This window comes from Nothoprocta perdicaria, unplaced genomic scaffold (genome assembly GCF_003342845.1).
Source record: "Nothoprocta perdicaria isolate Ctin4 unplaced genomic scaffold, notPer1 scaffold_111, whole genome shotgun sequence".
In the NCBI taxonomy this organism is placed as follows: Eukaryota; Metazoa; Chordata; class Aves; order Tinamiformes; family Tinamidae; genus Nothoprocta; species Nothoprocta perdicaria.
In genome coordinates this window covers 487454-506987 of record NW_020454217.1, presented here as the reverse complement: position 1 = coordinate 506987, position 19534 = coordinate 487454, and the positions used below count along the sequence as shown (strand labels likewise).

The 19534-nt window shown below is 41.8% G+C and overlaps 2 protein-coding genes across 2 annotated transcripts in view; one reads left to right on the top strand and one right to left on the bottom strand.

Annotated features, from left to right (window-relative positions):
- Nucleotides 1–19534, top strand: part of ANKRD22 (ankyrin repeat domain 22) — a 39380-nt gene that overhangs the window by 12138 nt on the left and 7708 nt on the right. The window lies entirely within an intron of this gene.
- On the bottom strand, nt 1498–10986 carry LOC112957812 (lysosomal acid lipase/cholesteryl ester hydrolase-like). Its single transcript, XM_026051562.1, has 9 exons — nt 10861–10986; nt 10153–10267; nt 9333–9531; nt 8625–8734; nt 7200–7336; nt 6488–6628; nt 4627–4698; nt 2754–2822; nt 1498–1731 (listed from the first exon to the last, which is right to left on the bottom strand). Exons 1-9 carry the CDS (start codon nt 10984–10986, stop codon nt 1498–1500), a joined length of 1203 nt encoding a protein of 400 aa, XP_025907347.1.

The window sequence follows — 19534 nt, the reverse complement described above, 5'->3', positions numbered from 1 at the left end:
CAGTGCATGTGACAAAATAATAAAGCCTTTCAGGTGCCTTTAGTTGCATAAAGTAAAGGAAGAAGAATCCCTGCAGTGGTAGGAAGTGTATTAAAGTGGCCTGGTACTTTCTAATTTTAGTAATGTGTCAGTAAAGAGGATTTGGAAGGGGAATCCTTTCAAATGCTTTCAGATCTCCTTTCAACTTGCTTCCTTAGTCTACTGAATCTTTATTTTTGTTGACAGTTTTGGCCATTTTGACTTTTTTTGTCCAAGCTGTCATGGGTTCAAAGGCTAGATGTCATGATCAACACTGTAAAAGGCAGCTAGGCCAGGTGCGTGGACAAGGTGATAGGTTTCCTGTGCTGTGAAAGACAGATGCATTTTGTGAGTGTCACCATTGTTTTGGACACTGACTCCTACTGTAAGAAGTCTTGATTCCTCATCAAGGTCTTGAGGCCCTATCCATATCACTGCTTGCAACATTTACCTGTCTGGACTTGTAATAAGGAGTACTTTGGGTGTAACCTTGGGACAGGCACTCTTTTATTTACCTGATCACCTTGTGGGTGAGTAATGTGAGGTATTAATATAGGTAATGAAGCAACTCTCTCTTTGGGTTAGTGACTGACTACTTTCCCATACTGCAGAAATTCCTTGAAGAATAAGTAGTCAAGATGGACTTTGGCATTTACATAACCCTATATGTTGGACAGCTTGCAAAAATTTCACTGCCAGTGTCAAGGAAAATTTCTCAGGTGCTGTAGTGCTTGGAGTGCAGCTTGCCTGATGGATCTGCATTTCCTCATTCTCCAGCTTCCAAGTCATGAGCACAGACCATCTGTGGTTTTGTTATTTGGTGGTGCAGTGTGTAGAAAGACCTTTGGTAGATATTTGGGTGTAAAAAGCAGGAGAATATTTGAATGTATTCAACAAAAAAGGCTGACATTTCCAAGGTTGGATTCCTTGGCTTTGGAAGCTCCCTATTCTATGCTCAGATTCCTGTGACTGAAGGTCTCTTGGTTGTCTTGACAGTGTTGGTAAATATGAGAAGCAAAAATAGGCTGTACTCTCTGTCAAACTGATTTAATTTAAACCAAGGTCATCTGTACTTTAACAGAGAAATGAGAAAATTACATTTTTGTGTTTTTATGTGATAGTATATTTCTATGAGGTACATATGAGAAGAACATAGCTTAGGAGTAGGAAAAACAGTCTTGTTGAGGTAAAAGCTGTCCAAATTAAGTGATCTCTGAAGTGTGTGCTGAAATATTTTCATATTTTCAGCAGCCATTCCTATATTATCAAACTCCTTTGGAAGACACCATTTGCCTAAATACTCTATCACCATGGAAAACAAAAAACAACTAAAATGCAAGAAAATACACATCAATATATGTAATTCCCTATTCAAATATCCAGTGTGTGTGTGTATACCTATTCCCCAGAAATCACATTTATTGCTAAACAGAGATATTTGGCAGTGTTACTGGATGGATTGACTCTCTGCATATGGTTTCAAAGATATTTTGTTATTAGTTGAAGGATTTTCGAGTACATTTTCATAGTTGCATCAAGGCCCCAGATGAAATCAAGGTGTCCCCAGTCAGGAAAATTGTCGTAGTAAATGAGCTTTTTTATGCGAGGAAGTAGCCTTGCCATATCTTTTGGATCTGCAAACTTGTCGTCTCCACCACTCCAAACAGCAATTGGTATGTTGATCTTCTCTATCTCATATGCAGGAGGGGTGGACTGGAAGGAAGGAAGTAGACTTGAAGTGAATGTTGTCCTGTCAAAAATTGCTTTTGGAGAACAGATTCTGTGCAAACATCTCTGCTTCCCTCCCTCCCTACAGTGAAATAGTCAGGATCAAGCTGGCCCTCTCAGCGTTTATTTCTCTTTACTCTGTCTTTCGCCTATGGTGACCTGTCCAATTCCTCAGTGTCTTCCTAGTGCAGGGTTACATGTTGTCCTGCTGTGTGAGGCCTGCTCATGCCCTTCAGAAGTGGGGCTATGGAGAGAGCCGTATTGGTGTCTGTTGAGCAAGGACTTCAGAGCTGCTGCTTGGATGTGTCCCATTTCTACCTAGCCTGGGATGCACTTCAGGTTTTGCTCAGGGCATGGAATGAAACCGAAGACCTTAACCATTATACTTTATGTAGCAAGAAGCAAGAAATACTTTTGACCATTTATAATATGACATTAGATGGTTTCAGGGATCTTGAGTCTGTGTGGAACTTTTTGGAGTCTTATTTTTCCTGTGAAAAATTGCATGCCCTGATTCAGAAAAGGATGCTGCAAGTCAAAAGTGTTAAGTACAGTTGTCCAGCTGATTGGAGAGCTCATCATGGCTTAGGTAAGAGATCCATTTCTTTCCTTAACAGAAAGACAGACCTTCAGGATTTTTTGGGAAAGAGTTACTGCTCCATACTAATCCAGTCCCAGGCCTTGAGTGTGGGTCTTGCCTTCTGGGAACGGCAGATAAATTGAAATGTCATGGAACATGTGCCCACATCAGTAAGGAAGGCAAAATCAACCAAGATCAGCAACTTTATTTGTTGTCTACAAGGAACTCCTAATGCTTTGCCTACGAATTAGCTTTTTTTACTCATAAGTATTAGGTTCAAGTGAAAGATCATCTTGGACTAGTCTCTCCTTCTCTCAGTAGCGAGTGAGGTCACAGGTTCTAAAATCTAAAGTTTTCTATTCTTAGTTAGAATCCATTCTTATCCAGAACCCAAGGACAAATTCTCAAGAAAACCTTATCATCTTACCTGGTTGTATTTCTTTATGTTTTCCTTAGCACCATAGTCATAAGCTTGAAATTGGTCTGCACGTTTTAGCTGTTAATATTGAAATAAAAATAGACACAAGATGTTAGGAAGACTAAGAAACAGTTCAGGGACCACAGTGCCCAGATGCCTGACTGTGAGTGACTCCTATGTCTTTATCACTCTGGTTGGAGGTTTCCTCAAGTAATGAGTTTGGATCATTGGTTGAACGTCTTTATTGCCTGCCCCCTTGCTAAGCTGATCCTGAGGATCTCCTGATTCTCAGACACCACCTATGGCATGCTTTGTGATTAAACTGTTTACTTAGTAAACTTGGTATTGCCGTCTTGACCTGTGACTAGATTTGCATTTCCCTTTGGGAGGGTCAAGTTATCTAGAAGCTGTTGGGACCATTACTAGTCCATTGTATTATGTGATCTCTCCTCACACATCTAGTCTTTTGGTTGACAATTGTGTCTGGCCACTCACAGCAGTAGTGATAACATTTCCATAATTTTTACAGCAGCTTGACAGTAAATGTGTTATGCTTTAAGAGCAGTTTTGAGGTGGGACTTTAGATGCTTGATCTTTGAGTACGTGTTGTCTTCAAGACATGCAATCTTCCCTGCAAGACTGATGAATGAAAAGGTAAGTACATATGTTTGTTCTCTTGCTTTATTTTATTTACTCATTACTGAGACCTAATGAATAGCTTGATTGCTTTCTTCTCTCTCTCTGTTTCTCTCTCTCTCTCTCTCTCTCTCTCTCTCTCTCTCTCTCTCTCCAAGTAAGTGAGCAAGCACTAGAAATCTGATAGGGAAAATATTGTTATTATAGTGTTTTTCGTTTATTCTGCTGTCTCTACTACTGTCACTTCTTTTCTTCTGCCCTATTACATCTCTCTTTGCTTTGTAGCCTTGTAGCTTTGTTTTGATACCTTGTTAGGGGTCCGTGAAACAGACTGTAAAGCTACTGGTTGTCAATGCCTTGTACTCATTTCTTGGCTCTGAGTAGATGTATCCTGAGGGACTGACTGCTGGTAATTTTTGTCAGGCATGTCCCCAAGGGTACCTATATTTAATACCATATTAAGTGTTGGCAGAAATTGTAGGTTTGTGTATGTAATGTATGAAGTTATATCCTGGCTCTGCACCTGTAGTTACCTTGGACACAATATTCTGCTTAGACAATAACAACAAGCTTAGGACTGCTGGCATATGAGTAGAAATCTGGTACATGAGTAGAAACCTGCTTTTAGGGATCTCTAAGATCTAGATGCTACCATGGAAGGTAAAGAGGATTTTGAAAAAAATGGCTATTAGGAGCCTCCCAGTAGAACAGTGTTGCTCATTTTGCACTTGAGAGTGGCATAAGGCAGTTCCATCCTTACACCAGTAGAAGCATTTGTGTGTTTAACTGGTTCTAGGAGCTGATCCAAGCTGCAATTAGTCCTCTAGGGGAAAAGTTTTAACCTGGATCACTTCCCTGTTCTGGCTTATCCTCCGGCTTCCCAATATTCCGCTATCCTCCTAGTGCCTGCCAAGTGCCTAGGCTGTACTCAAGTTCGTTGCCAACTTCTGAAGGCAAACATCTTCAGCGATAAAGGCTGATGATGCCTGGGAGTCCCAGGAGGCTAATAGGCCCTGGCCTGTTGTGCCGCAGGGAAATCTCGGTGCCCCAGACCAAAGGGACAACTGAGGCAACTGCCGTGGCCGGAGGTGAAGAGCACTGGCTGTGCGGCGGCTGCTCCCGGCAGAACGTGAGACGGTGCGTTGGGCTGCTGCCCGGGACCGCTGCCTTCGGACTTCCCTGTAGGCTGCCAGCTGGGAAGAAAGCAGGAGTTAGAGGCAGTTTATACATCAGTCCGTGGTTGTACCTGTTGCCAGTGAATGAGGTTCTGAACCGATGTCCCAGCTGGGGAATGTGCTACGTATACATCTATTCGACTCTGAAGAGAAAGCAGAAATGCTACGAATGTAGGGATCCAGTGTTATGACAGAAAAAAATGTGAAATACCTGAGTACATACTGCTGTGTAGAACTCCCCTCTGACAAGGTGTTCTTGAAGTAGCAAACACAAAGCTGAAGGACAGACTTGAGAATAGCTGGTTAATGGTACGTATTCACAGGCAGAGCTTTCTCCATAAGAGGGAGTCTGTTCCCTAAAGATAGTAGTACTGTAGAAACAGGTGTTTCAACAACAGTAGGGAAAAATAAAACAAGGTTGACGAAAAGAATAACAATTTCCAGTCCATTCAGATGAGAACCCTAATCTCATGCCCAACTCTGACATGTCTGCAAGTCTTTAGAAGATTTGTTTTACTCTTCGCTTTACTCGTGATGCCAAAGGAAGCTAGCTTTATAATATACCCCTGTATAGACTGTCAGTTCTTCTACTTGCAGTTTTCTATTCCTGCTAAAGATACTTTCTAATGTCTCCTCAGATTCCTCTTTCAGCTTGTTATCCTGCCCTGAGAAGCACATTAGTAAATTAAGTCAAGAAAGATGGTTTAGTTCTGCTGTTTTGAAAGGGCTGCTTTGCCTTTCATTGCTTCTGCATTGGGCATTGGAGTAGCAGGGCCTTCCTATACATGCTACTACAAGTTGTTACTAATGGAGAAAAATGTGCCCTTCAAAGATGTTCCAGCAATGAACATTGCATAAGCCACACCTACTGCAGTGTCTTAAATCTCCTTTACAGTATCTGTATGGTAGTAAGTGTGGGGACAGTTCTCTTGATTCTACCATCTTCTGTGACTGATGTGCTTCTCTTTGTGAATCCACTCATAGGCCTTCATTCCAGCCACAGTGCAGAAATCTTCTGTAGTTCTCTCTATTGGAGACTGAGCTGTAGGGCTCAGCTCTGAGAAGAAGGGTGCTCTGATGCTCAGCATGTGGTACCTCAGTTCCCAGGTGGATCAAAGCTGGCGGAGCTTGTGTGGGGAAGACACTGAATAAAGACTGAAGTTGCAGAATGCCTTCTATGTCAGGGACTCATCAGATGTAAAATGAGTTCAGGGAAGTTCACTAGGAAGGCAGTTGGCATTTCCCAGGGCCTGAGGTTAGCTCTGATGCCCATGAGTAACACTGGTTAATTAGGAGGGGAGGATTGTTAATGGACTGCCGACTCATGCATAGTCATACTATATGTGTGGTCAGATTTTATGGGGCATGGAGGGTTGTGAGAGAGCAAAAACCACCTGAGAAACAGATGTATGAGATATGGAAGGACTGGAAAATCAAGGCAGAAGCCAGAACAAAAATGGGAATGTGCTTCTTTGGGTAATATTTTGGAACCAGGTACTGATACAAGTAATCTAAAATGTGGCCAGAGAATCGGTTGTTTCCAGTTCTTTCATTGTTAGTGTTTGGAAGACCAGGGCATCTGCTTGCTTAGGAGCAATGTAGGAACTGTATTACTGAGAAGTCCTGCTCTGTAATCTTTTGGCTCCTTTTAAACAGTATCTGTATATGGCCAAAATTTCTTCATCTGAGGCCCAAATGAGAGTCCAAATAAGCTCCAGACAATTCAGTCCTATTTTCCTGTGATTTCAGTGTGCCTGTTTACTGGTTACGTTGATAGCTTTAGTCTTACTCAGTACTGTTCAAACCATGTAATATTCTTGTTAGCTCAGTCTAAGAATTATGTTGTTTTATATATGTTTACATGTGTAATGGTTAGTACATAAGGACAGAATGCACAAATGAACATTTCAACATTATTTAAACCCTGCTTACCATGTTCATATTTCGTAGGTTGCCCCCAGCTATGTATGAGAGTATACGGCCACAAAGCTTATCCAGGCTTGTACAGAACTGCGCCACCAGTCCTTTCATAAATTCGATCTGATGCATGGTCCCTTTACAGCCAAATACAAGCTGAAGGAAGGAAAAAGTACAAGGCTTTTTTCTTTTTACTGCAGGAAACTTTCTGTTATCTAATAGCCTATACTCTTAAGTCAGTATTCTAAGATTGCTGAAGTAATTTGCATTGCCAGTACTAATTAAAAAGTATTTTTGTCAGAACGCACCATCCATCCTTCCTGCCTTGTATTACTGGGCATCAGTCCTGGAGGAAGCTAATCCTTTTTCTAGAGCAGTGACCTCAGTACGCACACGTAAATGAAGTCCCGGAGCTTGCCAGGGCTGTAATTGCACTTCTGTTTTGGCTGTTCTTGCATGAAGCCAGCACAGTGTTAGGTAATAACAAAAATCCTATGACAAGCCAGTTTCACAAGTCTCCAACTTCACTGGGGTCTGCTGCTGCAATCCCAACTTGCTTTTTTCCAGTACCTTCCCCATGGCATTTGAGGATATATTTTTCAAGTAGGTTATTCATCTGTGGACTCTGTATCAGCGTTTCACCCCTTTGGACCACTTCTGCTCAGGCTGTGTGAGTCCTGTGAACATAAATCGGGCACTGGGCCTTTTGAGAGGAAGAATGACATACCCTGAGTAGTGGATCAGGAAGACTTGTTATCTTAACCAAAGGGCTTGTACTATGTGTGCATGTGGTTACTGGGCTCAGAGCAAAGAACACTTTGACCCTCTGAGCCAATTCATGGTATGTAGAAAATGCTATGAACCCTGCAAACACAGAAGAGACAGTCTAAGTTAGTGAAGAGGTCTTCAATAGATTAAAAACAAAGCAGTAGGCAGCAAACAAGCAGTGAATGTAGTGGCCAGTTGTCTGTCGGGCCAGGTCTGTGCTGCATGGTTTGCATAAGGAAGTGTTGATGCTAACTTCTGAAATTAATTTTGTTTGGGAGATGGAGCTTAATCTGAGGATTAGAGCACATTTGGATTTTGACTTTATCAAAATAGATTTGTAGGTATCAGTGAGATTTTCATGATATGGAAAGATTCCCTCTAAAGTTCACAAAGCTGTCATAAAATTATGACTTTGTCAGGCTGTAGTCTCTAATGGACTACTTATATTTATTTACTTGATGAAGTAAAAGAATAATTACCTGAATACTGTGAGCTTTGAGTGTCTTCAACTAATTGCTTAAGCCAAAGGCAACTAAACACAGCCTAACTGGTTACTTTGGAAATGAATCTTTAAAGGCTTTTAAAAGAGGAAAAGAAAGACCTGGAGATTTTCAACATAAGCTTTTCACGCATTACTTTCCCCTTTTCTTTTTCTAGCTACTTTAATATAATGAAAGGGCAGTTGCTTCTTACCAACCACTGTCAATTCTTGATCTTAGGCATAAGCCATAAGCACCAGGAAATCTCACCTGCTGCTAAAGGAAGACTAGTTGCATTCAAAGGCTATGAAATAAATTCATGTTAAAAGCTGAAATTAACAGAAAGGAAGTAATTAGTATCTTCCCACTTTTCTGTTTCTGGCTGTATTTTCTTTAAAACAGTAATATAGCCAAATATAACCTTTCATGAATGATGCTTTAAATTGTAAGATTGGCATTAAGTGACTTTGTTGAGGCTTTTTTTCTGATTCTTCTATTGTTTGAAATTAAATATTTTGTTTTTTTGAGGGGAAAACTTGTTTTTCCTTCCCATTTATAAAGAAATGAATCATATATAAAAGTTAAGCTCAATGAAAATTCCTGCCCCCGAGACTTTTAAGAAAAATGTCCAATGTCATCCCTGGAGTACCTGTTAAATAATGGCTTTTGTGTTACTATAGGTTTTTTTTAATTAAGACTGTATTAGGATTTGTTATTACATTTTCTTGCTTATTTCTGATAAAGTTGAGTTTAGAAGAGTTTTACATATTTTGCACATCTCAACTCACAAGATGCTTCTACTGTCCATCATGTTGTACAAGCAAGAATAGCTGAGTCAATGGGGAGTCCCACCTACTGATGACACGGCAGGAATGGATGTGAACTCTGAGCTCTGCTAACCTTACCTGCTGCTGTGCCTTCAGAGTGGCCAATGTAATATATATTTTTCTGTCCAGTTTTGTTCATGGCGAAGTACAGCTCTGCTGGCACATCGTATTTCCCCATCTCATCAAAGCTACAGGGAAGAACACAAGAAGTTGACAGATGTACAGGTTGGCTATCATAGTGTGAGGTACTGGATTTCAGCTTTGTCCGTGACACCAAGTAGAACTGGCTCAAAGATGAGGTTGCACACTTCATCTGGATTCTGTGTTGGCACTTGGGAAAAAGTGGGGAAGGATGCAGCTGTGCTACAGGCTGACAGCAGCCTTGTCTGTTAGCTGTGGAAGTGGATTTAATAAGTGCTCTAACTAACAAGGTTACAAAACATGTTTCTTTTTCAGTTGACATCAGCTGTGAGAGATAAGAGATTCTGAGATAAAGTGGAGCAGCCTGGTCTTGTACTTCTCGCAGTACTGCCTCTGCCTTGCTCAGCATTCCCTTTCATCTCCCCTTGTCTGAAATCTTTTCCCCAGGCACTGCTCCCAATTGTAAGAAGTACTTACAATTGGGAGCTACTGTAAGACCAGTATCTATACTGGCCATGTACTCTTCACCCCTCAGTTACTACAGACCCTGCTTTCACACTGACTTAGGTTTAAAAAAACCCAAGTCTGACGTTATCTAGTCTTATGAGAGTTGCCATTCTGAGCAATTCACCCTGCACAGAGTACCTGAACTGCCAGAACTCCTTCTGACACGGCTTAAGGGTCTTGTGCTTTAAAGACCAAGTATTCCCACGGCTGTTTCCAATCCAGACATCATAGCCAGCATCTGCTAGGATGAAGCCAAGGCTGTTGTTGGGCAGGTTAGAAATCCAGTGTGTAGCGTCTCCTAGAAAAGCATGCTGTAGGAAGACTACAGGCTTTTGTCCTGGATGGGGAGGAAAAAGAAAGTCTAAGATTAGACTGTAGAATTTGGTTTGTGAAGGGTTTTTTAAAAAATCTTTCCTTCGAAAGCTCTAGTGAGAACTGGGCATTGACACTTGTCTGAGAAACCTGGAAAACCTGCTACCATGGAAGCAGTTCCGCTGTCAGAATGAACAATTAACGAATGTACAGAATAGGCTACTCCCATGTTCTTCTGCAGTGGAAAAGCAACTTGTCCCACAATTGGAACCATGTGTCTGTGACTGAAAAATACTAGTGAGAGAACAGTAGATGAATGAAAAGGTAGAATTCACTCAGCAAAGTGTATCTGACCTTAGCGTTATTCGCTATTCAATTTGAGAAGGCCATGAGAATCCTATACAGCTTCCGTTACTCTTACTTTTACAGTTATTCTGATCCAGGTGATTTTCAAAGGAGTCAAGGGGGAGAGACATTGAATGTGCAGGCTTGAGGTGGATTTGGAACTGAGCCCAAGTTCCTGACTAGGTGTTTTTACCGCAACTGAAATGTGTAGAGCAGGCCATCTCATGAGCAAAGGGGAAAGATGAGTGGCCTGTGTAAGAGCTGCCTCCCAGCTTTTCCTTACGTGCTGTAACTGACACACCCGTGTTTGGGCTGTTCCTCCCACCGGGAATTCTGAAGACACGAAGAATGTATCCATCCTCAGTAGTAACTTCATGCTCCTCGCTGGGGTACCCGTGATATCTGATAATTTCACTCTGTGGGAAGGCAAAGGGCAGTTTGTTACAAACTTGGACAGCGCAGAGGTGGATGGAGCAGGAGGTGTCTGTTTGGAGGCCGTTTGTGTGACAGAATGTGAAGGCAGCCAAGAAGGTGCTCAGGTGTGGAGCGGCTGAGGAAGGGCCAGGAAGGTGCTGGTGCTAGCATGGAGCTTATTGTCCTCATGTTGTACAAGGCTGATGCAAGTTGTACCTTTCTGGAGAGTAACCAGGTGGCAGGATGGGTGCTGGATTAATGTCAAATGATGTGGTCTTGGTCCAGAGCAAGTGCTCTCTTACCAGAGCACCATTAGACAAATCATCTAGGGGAGGCAAGAGTGGGGCTCCTGTCAGGAAGGAGCTCCTGAGACCACCTACGCCAGGTTTTGGGTGTTCTGTGAGGAGAGCTTTGGTAAGTCAGAGCACGGGGCCTCATGTTACTTTGTGATGTGAACATCTATTGTTTGAAGAGGGGGTTCAGCGTCCCTTGCCACTTGTATATAGTCTAGCACAGACTGTTAGTGATAGTGCAGAGATAGTGATAGCAGAACCAGAGCTTTGAAAAGAAAGGCAGAGGCAGCAACACAACTTACAACGTTCATGAAGCATTCCGGGTCGCGAGACTTCCTTTTCTGAATTTCCTCTGAGTTCAGAACAGAGGGGAATCCTGCTGAGGGGGTGATTGCTTGGAAGGAGAGCAGCATAAGGAGGCACCACATGTTGGGCCTGTGGGAAAGAGCATGTGCAGGTGTATTTTCCCTGCTTTAGAAAAGGGATCTTTCTGTGCACTTAAATGGCACTAAGGAAGGTTGTCCTGGAGGCCCCCCAGGTGTGTTCCCCAGGGCCTGGGAGAAAGAAGTGCCTGTGTGAGGAGGGCTGGTGGGCAGCTGAGAGCGATGAGGAGTGAGGCAGGGGCTCAAGGAGCATGTGGTGTGGGCTGGAGGAATGTGCCTGACAGAGGTCAGTGCTGCTTTGCGGGGAGAATGAGTTCTATGAAAAGTCCCAGTCACTCAGCAGTTGGAGAAGGTCTTTCAACATCAAGCAGGCCACCTAAAGGTGTTCAACAAGAGGATCTATGAGAGCAAAGGGCTATGTAGCATGATATAAAATTTCATTTTATGAAGGCTGCTTCTAAGACTGCCTCACCATCATGGAGCACAACCACTATTGTAGGTTGGTTTCCTCAGAAGAGAAGAGCATAGCTTATAGGGCCTTGGAGTGTTTGTGCTGGTTCACCTTTCTGTCCACCCCATAATTAAGTTCTTGATGTCCCTGGTGAATTTCTAGCAAGCTCAACAGTGAGACAGAAGCCTGTAAGGTGATGGGGCTCCCGGGAGCTCCAGGGGAGTGTTTGTCGGGGAGGAAGTGTTGGCTGGGGGTGGTGCCCTGCTGAGGGGAGGACGGGCAGAAGCCGGGTGTTCTGTGCTCTGTAACTACCCAAACAAGTCACAGGCATGAACTAACCTGCTAATCAGCATACGAATAGCTTTAAAGTAGCCACAGTGTGCACGGCTGGGTATTAGAGTTTGTGAGGGAATTCTGTAGAGACAGCTGTCTGCCATACAGTGTTAGGAAGTTGAGCAGATTAAGGAGAGAAGTTTTTCCGAAGCCACTCATTGGTAGGTGCACTGGCAGTGGAGGATCCAATACATAAAGAATTTTTCATGCAGTGACATGTTTTTAGCATAATATTACCGATGAGAAAGCATGCCACTATAATTTTTTTTTTTTTCACTTGGAAAGGGAGGTACAGATCAAGGCAAGGTAGGAGAGCATTCCCTGGCAAATAGTAGGAAGATGTGCGGGAGCCATGGCAGGGAGAGGGAGCCCAAGAAATTTTTGCATTGTCTATAACTCCTTATGGAACAGGGAACTCCCAGTTTTTCTGGTTTTCAATTTTGTCTTTAAATTTGATGGAACAAAGTTAAAGAAGTGAAATCTGAGTCATCAAACTAGTAGAATGAAACATAGTTTGGAAACACCTATGACTATATTTGGCAAGACTCCCTTTGTATGCCAAGTACTTGTTAATTTTTGTTGTCAAAATAGGAATCCTCCCAGCTGTATACACTGCTTTCTGCTATTTTACTCTTTTAAAAGTAAAATACGCCTCCGCTGCACCTAGACTCTCATTTTGGAAGAAAATTTAAGAAGTTCTGCTGATAGTTTCACCTTGTTTTAGAATCACTACCAAAACTAGGTGAGGCAATGCGAGGGCTCAATGTGTTAGTGCAGGCTTTTCTCAGTGCAATCTATTATCACCTCGCTTGGCTGGCACTCCTCATGGATTTCCAGGTTACTGATTTTCAAATTAGATACAGCAGGATAAGCAGCTACAACACGGAGCTTGGCAGGCAGCTACTCCCTTAAACTTCAGAAGCAAAGACTTCAGAGTAGAAGTCTCGAGCAGCAATCTGCACTTTTTTTTATCTAACGAAATGAACCCATAAGGAAGCATTTAAAACAGTGAATTGCCATAAAACAATGTGTTTAGAAGAAAAAAGGATAGAGACGCACTTATAAGTTCTTTAGGGATTTTAAGATATAATAAAATTAAGTCAAAAATCCTCTAGAAAGTCATCAATCTACTCTTCTGCTTTTTGACAGTCAAAAATGTATTTCATCTAGGCTCTAATGGTTAAACACAAGCACCAGAGCGGCACTTGTGTCTATAAAATGTATGAGAATCTACTGCCTTTCTAACAAAACATCCAAGTGCACGAAACTGCAAGAGCAGAATGGCTAATCTGCACACACTTTTGGAATACTGCAACTTTAACTCCTGTGTTTTCAGACTGAAGAAAACAAAATAGAGGAAAATTAAACATTGATTTGCCATTTATCTCCCCTTTGTGCACGGCAAGACAGAAACATTTAGTCTTCCTATCCTAAGTTCCAGCAAATACAGGCTTCTGTGTATAGTTTACAAGTTTACAGATTAGAGAGAAAATAAACTGTCTGCTCTCAGAAGGAACTGCAACCCAGGCTATGCACCTTTGTGGAGAAAGGCAAGAGAGAAGAGACCATGAGCACATGCACAGAAGAGGTGAGAGGAAACTTACCTCTGCTTTGACTGCCTTCCTCGTATCTGCTGCTGGCAGTTCCTAGGCTGCCTCCACCAGATGACTGATTCACTGGCAGAAACCTATGCCAATAAAAGGAAGTGAAAACAGACTGAGTACGTTAGGGTAGCACCAATGAGTGTCATGAGTTGGCGGCATGTATTATAGAGTGTATTTATGTGCTGACTTGGCGGTATGTCGGAAGTGGAGAAATCTTTTGTGATGAAAAAGATCTTACAGTTAAATTCACAAAACCAGAATGCGCGATGGAGTAAGAGAAGTTGAGAAGTGCCTACATACCAGTGGTTAGGGAATGTAGCAGTATCTGGGTGTTTCAGTCCCCTGAGGCTGTGACAGACCTTGCCTTGCTCTGTCTTCCATCTGGGGGGTGCTCTGAACATATTATTTTAGATTGAAGTGTAGGAAGTGTCTGGCTTCTCTCAGCACGCTCTTCCAAGAATGTGGCCTCAGCTACAGCATTTTATATTTGTGTTAAGTTTAGCATTACACACACATGATTAAACCTGCTGCTCAGCGAGCAGCACAACCCATAAGGTCTATCTTACTCTGGATTACTGTCTTAGTATGGGCCCTGTAAGGACCCTCTAATGCCTAATAAGACTTTAATATGTTGTGTGACCTTTCTTCCAGTGAAGGACCAAACAGGGCTTCTTCCAGGACATTTATATGCACTCTGTGAAAATGTAATGTCTCTGAGGACCTCTGTCTCACCTTGCTGATTTGGTTTTATTCAGTCCAGGGACTTAGTCTTTACTGAATTTGGCCAGGTAATCAGGACCAGGAGGACATGTTCTGTGCACTTAGGCAGCAAGGTTATAAAGTAGAATCCTGCTAGGTTTGTGCTTGTTCCTTCAGTAGGTTAGCTCAGAGATGGCTTTGGGAAAAACTTCGAAAACTAGTCAGAGTCTGAAAGTGTTTAGAATGCTAGATGTAAGTAATATTTTCTCTGGAACATGTTTGCAAATAATCTGCTAAAGAAATGTGTGAACCGAGTCTTTATTCGAACAGGATGTGAAAGTAACCACAGGAATAGTTCTGTTTTGTAAGGTAGAGAACTTTATGTGGGTTGATGAAAAAGATGATCTCTTAGTGAAGAGCATAGACAGTTCTGATGCCTCTGACTTCTTTCAGGGATGTTGTTGCATTTTCAGGTTTCACTGTTGAAAACTCATATACTGTCTTGAGGATTCATGTGTTTCTCTTGCAAGCAGTTGAATGGCTGAGTCTCTGGAGTGCTTTTTTTTTTTTTTTTTTTTTTTTCCTCCTAGGAATTTATGTTGGGTGGAAGGTATATCCTTCCTTGGAGGAGCTGTTTTGTTTGTCAAGCTCTTCTTACATTCAAGGAGCATAAGGTAACAGGACAGGCTCTGCCAGTGGACTTGGGAGATGAAGTTCTGTCAGGTGTGTTGGAAGAGAAAGTCAGCACCTGTGCCCAATTTGTTGAGCTAATAAAGGATTTCATAGTTTGTGCAAGTGACCCTTTAGTTGTATGGTATTGCCAATGAATTGCTTTAGTATGACAGCTCTAACTTAATTCCAGACTTGATCCTAATGGAGACTGAGAGTATCAGTCACAAAAGGAAATTCTTTCTTTCTACAGTTGGGCCAATGCATTTTATTTTGAAGTGACCCATACTGTTATAACCTAGAAACCACAGAGGCTACCCATGAAGTGAGTCCCTTTGTTATAACTATCTCTCTGAAACGAGATTGGCAGAGGTAGAGCTCATCCAGGAAATTACATAGCATGATAGCTTCTTAAGCACTGCTTTAAAAGCAGCCCTTCCTGCTAATAGGTAAAGTGCTTTATATACCCATGGGAGGGAGCTAATGGATTCTTTCTAGAATAAGTTTTTCCTCTTCAGGCTTTTGTGAGCTGTGATAAATGGAGAACAGCTCAACTCTGTGGTAGCCAGTAGCTTCCATATAAATTAGCGGAGATGAAGTTCTTGCTTGGTGTAGAGGATGTCTTTGAACCAAAAGTGAAGTGTTAGTGTTGGCAAGATGAAATGAGCTTCTTTATCTCGCCCTGGAGAGTTCACATACAGAAATTTTGTGCATCTTGCTATAATTTCTGTATTTTGTTTCTCACCTTCCATATGCATGTCTGAACTTCAGGACTGGCTATTTTCTACTGTGTCTTTTCTCTTTGTGTGCTTTGATTTTCCTCATTTAAAAAAAAAAAAAAAGTGACTGGCCCAGTTTCAAATGAAGACAAATTTCTTTAATGTGTAAAATTTTAATGTGTTAGCTGTATTTTACTTTGTGGCTATCCTCTCATTTAGTAACAAAACTGAGCAATATCCTGACTGCTAGAACTAGTCTTGGCTTGCAGTAACCCTTAAAAAACTACCAATTCAATAAACTGGGAAACTGTGTGGATGCTGGAAAACCTACAGAGATCACTGACTCTGTTCAGGGAAAAAAACCAGTGCGTTCATTACTGATAGCTCTAAAGAAGCGCGAAGACTGCAGGAGAGCCCTGACTTCCATTAGTAAAGCACAGCATGTTAGAGAATCCAGGCCATAGCTATTCAAAGTGATTGTTCAGCAAAGAATTGCTGTAAGATGCAAAGTCCACTGGCAGGATGCAGAAGGCATTGCAGTGATGAGCAGAGTGAAACCAATGAGGAGAAGCCCTCTTTCTAACTCCAGCAGAGACTATCTGATGAAAAAGAGTATTTTCTTTTCACTTACTAAAAGCAAGCGTCATTAAATGAGTCAGTTACTGGATGTGAGTTAGGGATACTTCTGCATCAAATCAGTAATTTTTTTGTACGTGCACAAAGGTTCATCCAATCCTCAGATGAGATCTAGGTGTGCCCATTCAAGAACCTTTTTCTGGTTCTCATCTGGTTCCAGATGAGCCATTTAATTTGGGACAGTAAAACTGCTGTTTCTTTGGGATCTGAGAGCAAATCTTGTCCCCCGGACTGTGCTGCAATTTGTACAGTCATCTCTCAGTGTAGGACAGAAGAGGAATAGCTATGAAAACATGAAGCAGTGAAGAAATGAATGTCCAGAAAACCAGAGCAAACATATGTGAGTGTATTTGATATTTCTTCCAGTCACTGTTCAAAGTAGAGGTGTGTAAAGCGATCAAGATGGAAAGTGCCCTCATTACCTTTCCTGTCTGTGTATGTAGGGAGTGACCCAGCTGACAGTACAGCCAAAGGAAAAATGCCTATTGAATTGACAAGGAGTTAGTGCTGAATCTTTGCCCTCTTGGCTAGAATTCATGGAGCAGAAGTGCAGAACAAGGCTGAAGATACTGAGATGCTTCTGGGTAAACTCCTGACTTAGCTCTTGCTTATGGAGTTCTGGTCATTGTCAGAAGACATGGTCTAGTTGGAAAAGAAAATGTGATAAGGCTGAAAAGGAACATGAAGCGATTTATGTTGGAGAAGAGAGTAAGTAGATGACAACTCCTGAGCCTGGAAAAATCAAGAGCAGGGACAGGAGACAAGCTTATACAGTCATTAATAGGATGAAGGAAGAGCACAGGAAACAACTATCCCATTATTTCTCATAAGAAATTCTAGGAGGCATCCAGTGACTTTTGAGGGGCAAGTAATTAATGACAAGCCTAAGCAAATGGCCTTTCATGCAGGCCATTATTAAATTTGGTGACTGTCAATGATGGGATGTTGTGGCAGTCCAAAGGATAGGAGGGTCAAGGATGGAGTTAATCATGGATGAAGGAAAAGTTCCTCAGGGACTGCGTGAGGACCAAATCCTTCCTTCTGTGACTGCCAGAGTTTAGGGGTAGATATTAAATGGGATTTGCTCTCTTCCTAATACTGCTTTCCTAAGCTCTTGTAGTTGGCTGTGTCAGTCGCACTAGTAGGCAAAAGCCTCTTTGCTCTGATGCATTAGATGTCCTCTTCTTTTCAAAATTCATTTTCTCTCTTTCCTGTCTTTTCTTCCTTTTATTTCTACTGCTCATTTCCTGTTCTGTCTTCCTCTGGTTTTGTTGGAATTACTAATGACATTAATGCTTGTATGTTTTGTCTGCAAACTTCCAGACTGGAAAATAGCAAAACAGATGATGATGGCTAAATTTATCTACAAGTCTTCATAAAATGACTCTCTTGCCATCTCCTTGCTCTCTTCCTCTGTGCTTCTGTATATTCTAAAGGTGATGATACAGTTTCATGGGAAGATACCTGCTGGTATTTCTCCATGTTCTGCTTTGAACTGCCACTTCACTTATGTTGTGTCACATGCCTGTTCCTGTCATAAGCTTGGAGCTTCCCCAAATGGACTCCTCATAGGATGAGCAAGAGAAAGACAGTTAAAGTATTAGTCAACAAGAAGTCACGATTTTTCTCTGCCAAGCCTCTGACTCCAGTCTAAGACGAAACTCATGCTCCTTCTTTAAGAGCTGTGAGAGGTCAACATAAGTTAGTTAAAAGCTAACAGTAGCCAACTGTTATTGTCAGCATCAAAATTAGAAATGTATGATTAAACAGGATAGAAAGTCAGCAATCCAGATCTGAAAGTAGGTGATTTATTTAGGAGTCTGCACAGCAGATTTTGTGTGAAGGAGGAGGGCTGTTACATAGACCTGCACAAGGAACCGTAGCTGTCTGAGGAATGCGTGAGTATTTGAAAAACAAACAAACAAACAAACCCACCCACCACCCTAGTGTGCTGAGGGTTTGTTAGCAAGTTACTGCACTTTCCGTACTTAGAAGACATCCTCTGAGATTTTTTGGGGAAAAATGCTGGAGCAAATCTGTAAGGCATAGGTGGTCCAGTCTGCAGGTGGACATAGAAAAAAATTCCTTAACATATCTTATCCTCTGGTGCCTGCAGACTGCAAACTGTCTCTCAATAACTCCCTTCTGCATCATGGTCTGTGAGCTTGAAGAGGAAGGAAAACGGAGATGCCTGCATTCCTTTCTTCTTTGCTACAAGCTACTGGAAGCATGACACAGGCAAGGCTTCATCTGTGCTGTGCCAGCATATGGAGCATCTTTGATGAGAACAGAAGTGACAGTATGAAGTAAAGCACAGAAAGATGCAGTGCTTTAATGGAAGGCCCGACAGAAGACAGACTGCAGAGTTTTGGGGCTCTTGGAACAGCTGCTGAGATGGAATTAAGTGCTCTTTTGAGGGATGAAGCAACGATCCTCCAGTAGTTATAGGGGGACCTGAGGATATCATAGTCCATCACAGGGGACTGAGCCCTGCTCATTCTTTCAGATGAAGCGATAGTGCCAGCAGAAGGTAGCTGTTGGCTGATGATCAGAAGGAAAATAAATTTGCAGAAATACAAAGGGAAAAATAAGCTTGCCTTAATTTCTGTCAGTTGTGAGGTGTGTTGCTATGCACACAAAGAAGAGACTCGAAGAGCAAACAGTAGTAGGTAGAGTACTTAGAGTGGGTTAAGTAAAGGAATCTTATCTAACCTGTTAATGTTGATAATCTAGAAATTGTTCTGCTATGAGCCATGCATTCCCTGCACCACCAGATAATCCTACTGAGCAACTTAAGATATTTATAAATACCTCGGGTTCCACAACTCTTCATACTTTTGAGTTCTGAACAAGCAACTCCCTGAAACAAGGGTGTTACAGCAGCAAACAGCCATATTATCTGCAGGACTGCTCTGCACTTAAAACTCAGGCAGGTCTCATCTCTTTCAGGTAAGAGAAGTGCTGCCTAGTACTGAAGGGAGCTGATTTTGTACCCTCTTATTTGTTAATTAAACTGAACAAAGTTTACTCTAAGAACATATGTGAAGAAATTTGGCAGCAACCTGGATGCTCTGCTAAGGTTTGGATTGGGATAATGCTGTTCACCAGGGTGAGAAGTATCAGTGAATCCAAGGAAAGCAGCATTTCTTTTGGAGAAAGAAACTTATTCGCTCTTCCAAAAAAGCCACTTGCATTACAATGACACATATTTGATATGTAGATAAATTGGGAAACATTTCTGGCTAATGTGGGGAACACTGTTATTAGGTAACTCATAACTAAATCAATCACAGCTAAGTTTCCAAAGCGGAGAAAAACAAATTATCGGATAAGTTAACTGGAAAAGATAATTGAAAATAAGTAATTGAATTATTTATTATTAAGTTAACAACTTAGGAGCCCAAATAAGGGACATATTTATAGTTGCCTCATACAATTTCTACAAAACTGCGTGACTCATCCACTCAGTAGGATGAAGGCAG